General features: G+C 49.5%; 1 protein-coding gene across 3 annotated transcripts in view; it reads right to left on the minus strand.

The window, feature by feature from the left end:
- Positions 1–2,111, minus strand: part of TEAD4 (TEA domain transcription factor 4) — a 65,962-nt gene extending 63,851 nt beyond the window's left edge. For 2 of the 3 annotated variants that reach the window (XM_032349113.1, XM_032349112.1), the window contains exon 1: positions 1,163–1,783. In XM_032349113.1, the coding sequence (XP_032205004.1) occupies positions 1,163–1,394 (232 nt within the window). In that variant the 5' untranslated portion in view covers positions 1,395–1,783. Of the gene's footprint in view, positions 1–1,162; positions 1,784–2,034 lie in introns of those variants that run through there. The other variant, XM_032349114.1, reaches the window with a different exon arrangement.
- Positions 2,112–12,330: the final 10,219 nt, after the last annotated feature.

Consider the following 12,330-nt stretch of genomic DNA (forward strand, 5'->3'; position numbering starts at 1 on the left):
CATACAGGGTCTGGCCTATGGCAAAGGCTCAATTCCTGTTTGCTAAGTAAAAACAAATGAACAGGTCAGGGTTTGTCAAAGGGTGTTCAGAGAAGTTCTTAGGAAAAAAAGAGGTTCCATGCCGAAATATGCTTAGGAAATACCGGCTACCGAGTCTAGAATGGGACCTACAGTGTGCTAGGTAGTTGGCAAACACCCAATTTTCACAACAAATGCTTGAGATGGATATTAATTACCCCCCTCCCATATTACTCATCAGGAAACTAGCCTGAGGGCCTTAACAACTGTCAACTGACTGTAGGGATTTGCACCCCAGTATGTCCAGCCCCAAATCTGTATCTTTTCTATCCCATCAATGCTGCCCTGAGACCCGATGCCTTCAAAGCTCTAGGTGCACACCTGGTCTAAGCAGGTGAGGTGACTCTCACTGAATCATCTGCACCGCCCCCCCTGGCTGGTGGGGGGGAGCATGAAGGAGCAGCTACCAGCCACCACCCCTCTGAGAGTGTTGTGTTTCTTCCTTCCAAGAGTCCTCGACATTACCCATCACCTTGTTGTGGGAATGAAGAAAGAACTCTGTACCCGATCTGCCAGTGCCCCCCTACCAACACCATCACATACTATGTCACTTCTGCCAGTCTTCGGGACAGCCAGAGAGCTGGACAGACTCCCTCCCTGCCCAGTTTCTGCCTCTAAAGTAATTTCAAATGATTAAAAAAAAAAAAAAAAAAACCCAAATGGAGAAAGAACAACAACAACAGAAAAGCAAAACAGAAAGGAAGAGATGGGGACACCAAAGACACCCAGAAGTGTCTTCCCGCAGGTCCACGAACGAACAAACGAGAGGCAGCCCTTCCCTACCCTCCCCTGCCGGGCACTAAAGCATGCGCACAGTTCCTCCCTTTCCTTCCCACCACAAAGTGTAAAGAATTAGGATTCTCTCACTTGACTGCTGGGTAGCTAGCTCCAAGGACAGTGGACCAGCTGAAAATAAGTTCAGGCTGGTATACACCCATTCTCTTTGTCCTCAGGGCCAACTTGAAAAGCGCTGGCCACACACCTCTCAAGATTCAAGACAGTTCCGGAAACATCTCCACTTCTATCAACAGCCCATCCCATCACCGCTAGACAAAGATCTCAGTTTCCTTCAGTCTTCTCCCACCTTGCTCTCTGGATTGTTTCAGGCAAGAACAGAACCCACTTGCCCTCAGAAAGACAGCTGCCTGGAGAAGGCAGGTGTGAACGGCTTCCTTCCAGCTCTGTCCAGTCCAGGGCGAATGGAGTCCACACACCCCAGCAACCACAGTGCAATTATCCCTGCACACATGCAACAGAGACACGGTCTCTTGCCCATGGTCATGCAGGCAGGAAAAACAGTCCTGCAGAACCAACATCCTCCAGAGAAATACACGTACATACAGACGTGGCACTGCACAGGAACTTAGAGACACTCAGACTTTCAGACAGCACTCTTCTCGAGTGGAAACACACTCACGTTCAACACAAACAAATACGCCTACTGGCACCGTCACATACACCCAAAGCTCGGGAGAGGGGACAGTCGGGCGGTCACATGAACGCATCAGACAGCCACTGTGTGTGACCGGAATCCCCTTTCCACACATTTGCAGGGAGCCTGTGTCCCTGGGAAAGGCGCGCGCCGGGTCTGGGAGCTCTCCTCCCTCGGGCTGGTCCCCACCGTGGAGTACAACAGGATTCTCCAGCCCCGGGGAGCAGGGGACCCTCCGGAGGGCTTTCCTCCGCTTGCGCAAAGCCTCGGCATTCACACCAGCCCACTCACTACCTTCAGGACTCGCTCTCCCAAGTCAGAAAAGGGCCCGGCAGAAACGAGGCAGGGGTGCTGGGGGCCTTCGGCTTCCGGCACCCCCCTCGCGCGAAGCCCCTCTCGTCCACCACCCTCGGCCGGCCCCAGCCCGAGGTCCGCGCCGCCTCCACGTGCCGGGCGAGCTCCCCACGCCCCGCCCGATGCCAGCCCTCCGGCCAGGTCCTCCAGCGCCCGCGCCGCAGCCTTACCGGTCCCAGGGTGTGGGAAGGTGGGGCCGAGGCGCTAAGCCCGCTCCGCGGGTCCCCCGCGCGCGCCAACTCGTCGCCGCGGCTCCGCTGAGCTGCCGGGGGCGGCGACGGCACTGCGGGACGACAGAGGGCAGCGCGCCGAGCCCCGCGGCGGCCCGGGGGACCACCGGCCCGGCGGGGAGAAGGGAGAGCGAGCGGGCGGCCGGAGCCCTCCCGCCGGGGGCTGGCGCGCCAAGCCGAGCGGAGCGGAGCGCGCCGAGGGAGGAGTTTTCCCAGAATGGGACTGACGGGAAAGCACGGGAGCTCCCTATTCCTGGAGAAGTGAGTCAACCGGCTAGAGGAAGGCAGCTCGGGGGCCAGCGGCGGAAGGGAGGGCAGCGGGGGCGCCAGCCGGGCCGAGAGGTCCGGGGCGGGAAGGGCGACGGGGGAAGAAAAGAGCGGCGGCGCACGCGGCCCAGGGGCCGGCGCGCTGCGGGGGGGCGGCGCGCGCGGCGGGGCGGGCGCCACTCACCTGGGGGACGCGGCCGCGGGCGGCGGGAGCCGGGAGCTCGGGCCCTGCCCGCCCCCTGGCCTGGAGTTTGAAAGGAGGACGCCCGGAATGTGCGGAATGAGGGCTGGTATGAGATGCGCGTCGCTGAGGGAGGGAGGGAGCCGGAGGGAGGGGCTGCCCTGCCCCGGGCCCCTCGGGGAGGAGACTGGGCGGCAGGGGGAGGGGGCGGCCAGGCGGGGGCGGGGGAGGGGCCGGCGGGGGAGGGGAGGCGCGCGCGCGGCGGGGCTGCAGGATGGCGGCGGGGCGGCTCGGACCCCTCGGCTTGGACGCTGCCTCCGCCGCTCCCCGGCGCCCGGACTTTCCCTTGGATCCCCCGGCCGCGACTCTCTTCCTCGTCCCGGAGCCCCCGGGTTCCGGCCTGTCCTGGCCCAGTCTCCGACTGCCTTTCCCAGGAGCTGAAAGCCTTCCTCATAACCGGGTTGCGGGAGAGGGGGGGGCTCCTGTGAATGGCCCTGCCACGCTCAGCGTCCCGGCCGCCGCCGCTCTGCACAAGTCCCTGGGAGGCCGGGGAAGGGGCGGGCGCCCAACGCGCAGGAAGGGCTGCTCCCTTCCCCGCGGCTCCCACCAAAGGACACTCGCTCCGGGGAACCAGGAAGCAGGAACTCCCAGGCTCTGGTCCCAGATCCGCCGCCCGTGCCCCCCACGCGTGCCCTCCCCGGCGTTGGTCCTTTCGGTCGTTATCGTCTGTCTCTACCACGAGTGTAAAGCTCATGGGGAGAGGACCCTCGGTGTGAAGTCCGTGTGGCACGGGGAGACACCTCTTGGGCTCAGTAACTCAATGACTATTTATCCGACATATATTAGGTGTCACCCAGATGCTGTGAAAACAAAAATGAAAATAAGACCTCAAAGAGCTTAGCTTTAGCTGGGAACACTCCGTACGTAGAAGAGCATTGCCACAAGGTGGGGATCTGGGTTTGAAACGAACGTGCCAGTCAGTTTAGTCTGGTTGGGCAGAGGGGAGCTGGAAACGCGCTGGGCTCGTTCTCGGAAGTGCTGAGAACACATTGGCTCAAAGCAGCGTGTTATCGCAGACTTCTCTGTCTTTCTCTTTGCTGGGAGGCTGAAACCAAAGGACTTTTGGCTTTTTCCAAAAATCAGATCCAACCCTGAGGGAACATTATCACTTCACCTTGCATCTCGTTGGTAATCCAGATCTTATCTCCGTAAGCAAACAGAAACTTCTTTGAAGACAGAGTCAGTGTCTGATTAATCTTATCTTTCACCCCCACCAGCTTGGTGCCCGGGAAAGATAAGCACTTAATCAATGCTGAATAAATAGGAAACCAAAAAAACCACCACAGAGGAGATTGAAAAGAAAGTACTATAGATGCCAAAATTGTTTCCAAGAGAGAAGTGCTCCAAAGGTGTTTGGCGGGATGGCAGCATCGCTGGATGAAGGATCCCATCTCATAAGGTGAATATTTTGAAGGAAGCAGCTCAGGTTTGATTACATAAATTCTGGTATGTTTAGTCAATAATGAGTCACATCAGGGCTCGGTCACACCTCACATACATGAAAAGACTGCAGGGCAGTATATAGGCACCTAAGGAAGTACAGACTGTAAACACTGGCTATCTAATGCAATAATTATTTGCTGAGTGTCTCTTTGACTTTGAGCACCAAGCTAAGTGCAAGGGATAGGTCCCCACCCTCAAGAAGTTCGCAGTCTAGGTACGAGGACAGTCATACTGAGCTCAAAGGGAACCTGAGGGAAGAAACAACGAATTCCCAGTTACAGAGGCGACATTTGCCAGCTCTTGAAGGATAAACAAGAACTTAAGAGGGCAGAAGAGCCACAAAAATAGAGCAGTGCGTACACACAGGGTGTTCAGGAAAAGTCTTGTAAACTGGTGAGCTGGAAGAATAGATTGCAATAAGTGGGTGCCAGGTTGTGGGGACCATTGAATCCCGTGCTCAAGAGTTTGGGCATTGGGAATGCCATTTTGACGCAGGTGTGGCATAATCGGTAGGAGCGTTAGAAGACCCTTCTGGCCATGGTGTTGGTGGATTGGAGAGTCAGGGTGCCCTAAGCTCAGGCTGTGCTCCTGAGCTTGACCGTGAGGGAAAGGGTCTCAGAAAGAGTCCACAGGCAAAAATCAACAAGAATTGGTAACTAGGTTGTCTGTGAGGGTGAGAGAGGAAACCAAACTCACTAAGCTTTCACAGCTGAACGATTGGTGGTGCCATTCACGGAGGTAAAAATTCAAATACCAGGAGAAACAGGTTAGTTGGGAGCTGAGTTCAGCCAAGGTTCAGAGGTTTCGAGGAAGGCAAGGCAGAGTCCAAACGGGAGACGATAAAGCAACCTTGGAGTGTCACGGCTAGCCCAGATTGGCGAGAGGAAATCCAGAGGTCAGACTGGCTTATTCTCTCCAAATCTTAAGTCTCTGAGACCCTAAATGACGCAGGTTAGAATAGTGTGCCTTCAGGAGCTTGGTCTCCTGGTCCATACCCTTACAGGCTTCTAGAAAGTCCTTCAGGAATCTCATTTCCTAGGCTGTCGTGGTCCCTTTGGCTAAAGTTCTCAGACTTGGAAACTGAAGTTTCAAGACTGACTGATCTTAATACACATGCCCTGCCCCTACTAGGGTAAAACCTTTCTTAAGGTTTCAGTGACCCTCAGGAATGAATTTGCTGGTGGAAGTATTGCATCTGTCTGAATCAAGCTGGAAGAGATACATATGGCTCCCCTCAAATGACACCTTATAATCCACAACTCACCTCACTTCTTAGTGAACCAAACGACGCCACCCTGTCCTACAACTGCATCTCACCCAGGCTTCATGCTGAGTGGTGCAGGAGGAGGGCAGGGCTGCCGTCAGAGCTGGGCTTCATGTGTCGAGGGTATTTGACTTGTCTACACTCCAAAATTACAGTAAAAATTTATATTATTTTTATCAGATGTCATTTGGTATTATTTCCACTCCTTTAATAAATTTTGTTTTTCGAAACTGCATGGTCGTGGTTAAACAAATTATCTATATGTTTTAAACAGGTTCAACCACATCTATGTGATGGAATTCTTTTCAGTTATTAATAACAAGACTTTTCAAAGTAAACCAGAAACAAAGTAGACATTGTTCACGATATAAATGGAAATACAGATTCTAAGAGCAGTATGTGGGATAATCCTGTTTTTGAAAAATAAATCGAGGGTGCCTGGGTTGCTCGGTCGTTAAGCATTAAGCATCTGCCTTTGGCTCAGGTCATGATCCCAGTGTCCTGGGATAGAGCCCGCTTTCCCTCTCCTAGTCCCCCTGCTTGTGCTCTCTCTCTCTCTCGCTGTGTCTTTCTCTGTCAAATAAATAAATAAATAAAATCTTTTTAAAAATAAATAAATAAATAAATTGGGAAGTATTTTAGAGTGATTATCTCTGACAGGTTGAAGATTAATTGGATTTTTTATTTTCTCATTTTCATTCTTTTTTTAAAAGTTTTTATTTATTTTTTATTTGACAGAGATCACAAGTAGGCAGAGAGACCGGCAGAGAGAGGAAGGGAAGCAGGCCCCCTGCTGAGCAGAGAGCCCGATGTGGGGCTCCATCCCAGGACCCTGAGACCATGACCTGAGCCTAAGGCAGAGGCTTTAACCCAGTGAGCCACCCAGGTGCCCTGAATTTCATTCCTTTTTTAAAAAGATTTTATGTATCAGAGAGAGAAAATGTGTGCCCAAGCAAAAAGGGGAAGCATTAGGGGGGAGGGAGAGGGAAAGAGATTCTCAAGCAGACTGCCCCACTAAGCTCAGAGCCAGACTCAGGGTTCAGTCTCCCCATCCTGAGATCATTACTTGATTGGAAACCAAGAGTCACATGCTCACAGACTGAACCACCCAGGCGCCCTCTCATTTTCACTATTTTTTTTGCTGAAGTAGAGTTGATATACAATGTTACCTTCCTTTCGGGGGTTATTATTTCCTTCTTTAGTCTTTTGTATTTCAGTCTAATGCCTTCTATAGGCAACAAACTGGTTCTTTTACGGTGGGGAGGGGGGAAATAATGTGACTAGAACCTTTCCCTAATTTCGTCACACCTTTTTTAAAAAACCACCCACAACTGGATTTGATGGCCTAAGAACACAGTGACAAGGAGAAGATGGCTTCCTAGCTGCTAGGTAAAAGGCATCTATACTCTTTTCAAATATCTCCAGAGCCAGCCCCCCGCCCACCTGCAACGCTGTTAATGTGCCTGACTCCTCTTGTGGTTGGGGACCCTGGAACTTGAGTTCCTTCTTTTCTTTTTTTTTTTTTTAAGATTTTATTTATTTATTTGACAGAGAGGGAACACAAGTAGACGGAGAGGCAGACAGAGAGAGAGAGGGGGAAGCAGGCTCCCCGCCAAGCAGAGAGCCCGATGTAGGACTCGATCCCAGGACCCTGAGATCATGACCCCAGCCAAAGGCAGAGGCCCAACCCACTGAGCCACCCAGGCGCCCCTCCTTCTCCTTTTTCAACCTCTCCATACTTCTGTTTGCTTTCCCCTAAGACTTCTCACTCCATATCAACTGAAGTGCATCTTGTGTTCTGAAGAACAAAGCAGACCTTTACCAAAGGTGTTTGCCATCTTTCTTTCTCTATTGAATGAAAGTAGCCTGTAATTTGATAAGCAGAATATAAGTTCTGTTATCTCTTTGTCAAAGAAAAATGTGGAAGGATGGACTCGAGGTCTATTTAGGGAACCCGAGAGGCAAGGGACTGAATTGTGTCTCCCCCAAATTCACACGTTGAAGTCCTCATCCTCAGTACTTTGGAGTAGGAGTGGATCTGGAGATAATGTCTTTACAGAGGTAATTAAGTTAAAAGGGGGTCTTTAGGGTGGGCTCACATCTCAGTTGACCCATGCCCTTATAAGGAGAGAGGTCAGGAAGGACACAGGCCACCACAGAGGGGGGCCATGTGCAGACACAGGAAGAAGGCCGCCATCTGCAAGCCAAGCACAGAGGCCTCAGGAGAGACCAAACATGCCAGCCCCTTGATCTCTGTCTTCTAGCCCCGCAAACTGTGAGAAGTCAACTTCCGTTTAAGCCACCCAGTCCGTGGTAGTTTGCTATGCCAGCCCAGCCCTTGCAAACTCACGCAGTGTATTTACAGCCCAAAACAAAACAAACCATTGCTTTCCAGAGGTCGGAGGTTGGGGCCTTCCCCACCCAGTTCTCACGTGAGAGTTTCTCTGAGGTTCCCTGGGGATCTTTAGGATCAGCTATCTAAGACTTCCAGGAAAAAAAAAAAAATCAAAAGGAAGGAAAAGCTTTCTCCACTCTTATTCAGTTACAAGTGTTATTATCAGTAGTATTGAGGCAATCATTTGAAAATTAATGTAGACGGTCTGGGTTCAAATGACAGCTCAGGCACATGCCGATTGTAACCTTGGGTACACTTAGACCATGAGCCCAGCATCCTCGTCACTCATCTTCCCACTCCGCATTCATTGAACACAGATGATGTCCTTGGCACTGTGCTAGGGAGGCACAAAGGAGAAACAAAGAAAAATCCCCATCCCTGCCCCTGGAGAGACTAACAGTCAAATGAGGGAGCTGGGCAAGGAACAACTTCCACGTGGAACGTTCTTTATCTGCGCCGTCCAGTGCGGTAGACACTAGCCACATGTGGCTACTGAGAACTTGAAACACAGCTAGCCGGACAGAAGAATGGAATTTTATTTTGATTTAAATGTAGGGCGCCTGGGTGGCTCAGTGGGTTAAGCCGCTGCCTTCGGCTCGGGTCATGATCTCAGGGTCCTGGGATCGAGTCCCGCATCGGGTTCTCTGCTCCGCGGGGAGCCTGCTTCCTCCTCTCTCTCTCTCTGCCTGCCTCTCTGCCTACTTGTGATCTCTCTGTGTCAAATGAATAAATAAAATCTTTAAAAAAAAAAATCTTTAAAAAAAAAAATGTAAACAACTGCACACAACTAGTGGCTACGGTGTTGGACGTTGCAGCCTCAGCGGAGGACCATCCTCTGGGAGCCGCTCAGCAGCCAGGGTGGGTGGGGAGGGGGGAAACACTTGCAGAGCCAAGGGAAGGATTCAGGGCCATGGGAGTGCCCAGCGTAAAGGTGTCACATTGTGGCAGTGACTGAGTATGAAGAAGGAAAAAGAAGAGGATTAAAATAGGTAACACGGGCGCCTGGGTGGCTCAGTGGGTTAAGTGTCTGCCTTCGGCTCAGGTCATGATCTCAGGGTCCGGGGATCGAGTCCCGCATCGGGCTCCCTGCTCGGCGGGGGGGCCTGCTTCCCTTCCTCTCTCTCTGCCTGCCTCTCTGCCTACTTGTGATTTCTCTCTGTCAAATAAATAAATAAAATCTTTTAAATAAATAAATAAAATAGGTAACACGGTCCCCGGAACATTGCATATATTCAAAAGACACTGATAGAATTTCTTCTTTTCCCCCTTCTTCCCTGATAAAATTTCTTAATGCGCAAATTATCCATACAGAGGAGATTAGTTAAAAAACACTATGGTACGTCCCACAGTGAAATACTGTGGCGCCTAAACAAGGATGAGGAAAGCCTGCGTTTACTGAGAGGGGATTATCTCCGGGTATAGTAAACAAGCTACCGGACTGAGTACATAGTATGCTATATATATTTTGTGCACAAAGTTTGGGGAATTACAAATGCATTTATTTCTGCATAATGAAACACTAGAAAGAAACTAAAAAGAGTTAACTACAGGAGGAGAAGAGGGCAAGGGAAAAAGAAGGGGACAGATATGGGAATAGGCTTTTATTGTAGTTTTTTAAAGTTTTTTTTTTAAGGTTTTATTTATTTATTTGAGAGAGAGGGAGAACCGGAAGGAGAGTGGATGCCGCACTGAGCAGAGAGCCCGATGTGGGGCTCGATCCCAGGATCCCAAGATCATTACCTGAGCCGAAGGCAGACACTTAGCCAACTGAGCCACCCAGGCACCCCCTAAAATTTCTTTTAGACCATATGAAATTATTAATATTTAGAATTTGTATCTCTGTATACCTGATACAGAATAGCATAAAATTGACTCAAGGCAAAGAAAGGACATATTTTTTAAGGTCAAATTTCTATACGGATATAGTGTGTCCTGATGTGCATTTATACCCTAGAAATTATATATTTGCCCCGTTTTTAAAATTTCAATCTAATTCCTAGCCCTCCTCTGCCTGCCCTCTCCTGTCAGGTCGTTCTTCCTCTTTAGCCTTCCTGCCCCGAGATTACAAAAAAGAACCACTGGAGCCTTTTTGAATCTTTGGAAATCATAATAAGGGACAAAATCTGGGTAGATAGTACCTAACTAGTTGTTAAAACTCTGAGGCTTGAGAACCACCATATTAAACTAAAATGTGTAATAAATGGTGATAATAGACCAGGAAAACTCCAACTCCCACTCCCACCTTGGCCCCCACCAGCTTTGCCCTTCCTGGGGCCTTCTCTCTTTTCTTGCCCTCCAGACTCTTGGGCCATAGCTCTAGAACCTCATGAAAGGAGCTTGGGCCTGATGGACCAAAAGACTAAGCAGAGCCAGAAAAAATCATGGAGGCCCATTTCACATTTGAAATATTTCCAAAGTTTCCATAACATCAGGGGCATTTTTTTACCTAGGCTGCTCCTTCATGTAGAAATAGAGAGATGGGTACAAAGTAAGGAATGTGAGGTAGGGTCAGGGCTGAGACTAGAACCTGAATGTTTAGTTTCCCAGTTAAACTATTCTGTTTTTCTTTCCTCTCATAGCCCCTGGAAAACCATCTAGAATTTCTTTATGAGTGAGTACATATAAACCATTTTCTATAACTGAAGGGATAAAAATGTCACCCAAAACGTGTTGCTCCATTTTTTAAAAAAGATCTTATTTATTTATTTGACACAGAGGGACATAGCGAGAGAGGGAACATAAGCATGGGGAGTGGAGAGGGAGAAGCAGGCTTCCCGCTGATTGGGGAGCCCACGTGGGGCTCGAGCCCAGGACCCTGGATCATGACCTGAGCCAAAGGCAGATGCTTAACGACTGAGCCACCCAGGCACCCAGGTTGCTCCATTTTAAAAGGATATTAATAAAAGTGATATTGGTATTTGCCATAATCCTATACCAAACGCCGGCATTTTACCTGGAATACCTCTACTGGCTTCCAAACTCCAGAAATATTACTATTCTAGGACCTTCAGGAGAGTCACACCGAAGCACAAGGGTGCTTTGTAAATATAACCTGGTCCAGTTGTTGAAGTCCCTGAGCCCTTTGTGACTTCTCTGGTTTACAGAACCTGCGCTTTTCATTTTAATGCACTTGTAATGCTCATCCTAGGTTGGTAGGTGGCGCCACGAATCCATGTGTGGTTTAATAAAGGCTTCCCTAAATTCTGAGGACCAATGGCAAATCCTTCATTTACTGCGGGGATCCCTGGCTTTTTGCAGATAAGAGTCTGTGAGACTTTTAAGGAACATATATCGACTATGACAACTAGGCAATCAAAGTGGGGAGAGAAGGCAAAACGACCAAGTGGTCAAGAAATGTGTCTGAGGGGTGGGACAGGACCTGGCCAGTCCTTGGCAAGCCCCTAGCTGAGGTTCGCATGGGGAAAATTAAAACAGGCTACAGACTGGAAGGAAGCAGCCATTAAGCATGTGGTGTGAGTACTCTTCCACTCTGTGCACTCCTGGCATTCCAGAATCCCCCACCAAAGACATACTCGGAATCTGCCCTCTCCAGTTCCCTAGCGTCAGCACCCGTGATCCTTTCTTAGGGTCTCTGGCACCCCTGCCAGCAATATCTTCAGCTATGGACAGCATGATGCTGTCCAGAAGATAACCAGAGAGTTCAGTTCCAAATGCAAGTAGAGGAATTCCACATTGTTGTCAGCATGAGTGGGGAGAACTGTGTGCAAGAATTGAAGATCATATAGTTCAAGACCTCTCAATATAGAGAGGAAGAAAGAGGCACATGGCAAATCACCAGCATAAAAGGGGTCAAACCCTGGGTTTTGGCTCAAACTGTTGCTTTATTCCTGTGCCTATAATGTTGTTTAAAGGAACTGGATTGATGCTAGCTGTGTGATCTGCTAAACTTCTGGATCAAAAAGAACCTTTTGTAGGCCTGTTTTAGATTTTTAAAAACCACTTGCTGATATCTTTCACGTCAATGACCACTGAAGCATTGATATTACTCCTGGTTACTGAAAAGTATACAAAGAATTGTGTCATAAATTATCCGTTTAGCCAGTCGTGCACCGTAGCCAAAAAGAACCATGTGAAAAAGAAAAACCAAGCCATAAGAATTTAACTCTGACTCCAGCTCTCATCCTGACTTTTACGCTCTTCCTGCTTCCTTCCATGTGACTCATTTTCACTGTGACACTGATAAGAGCGGGAAGGCCTAGTAAAGATTTGTGAACACATAATTTTTTTTCTACTTGTCTCTCTCTGTAAGGTAGCTCTGAAATGTGAACGCTCAGAGGCAAGAGACAGGGTCTACTTCAGTTTTAGATATTGAATCATTAACTGATGCCAACAAAGAAGATCCAGGAGGCCGACGGATGCAGGTATCTAGAACAGTATAAACCCCACCTTTCTGTGGCCCCCTCCCTTTGCTCAGTTCTTGGCTCCATCATCTATCTAGAAAATCCCTGGTGTCACGAACATGATGAGACAGATTTCTGAGTCTGCAGACTCCTTCTATCCTGGGATGACAGCATCCTGATTCACAGGATGAAAATGGTTATTCCGGAACATTCCAGAATGGGAACTCCATAAGGGATGGGACTTTGTACAGAAGACTGGTGACAT

This window comes from Mustela erminea, chromosome 6 (assembly GCF_009829155.1).
Source record: "Mustela erminea isolate mMusErm1 chromosome 6, mMusErm1.Pri, whole genome shotgun sequence".
Lineage (NCBI taxonomy): Eukaryota > Metazoa > Chordata > Mammalia > Carnivora > Mustelidae > Mustela > Mustela erminea.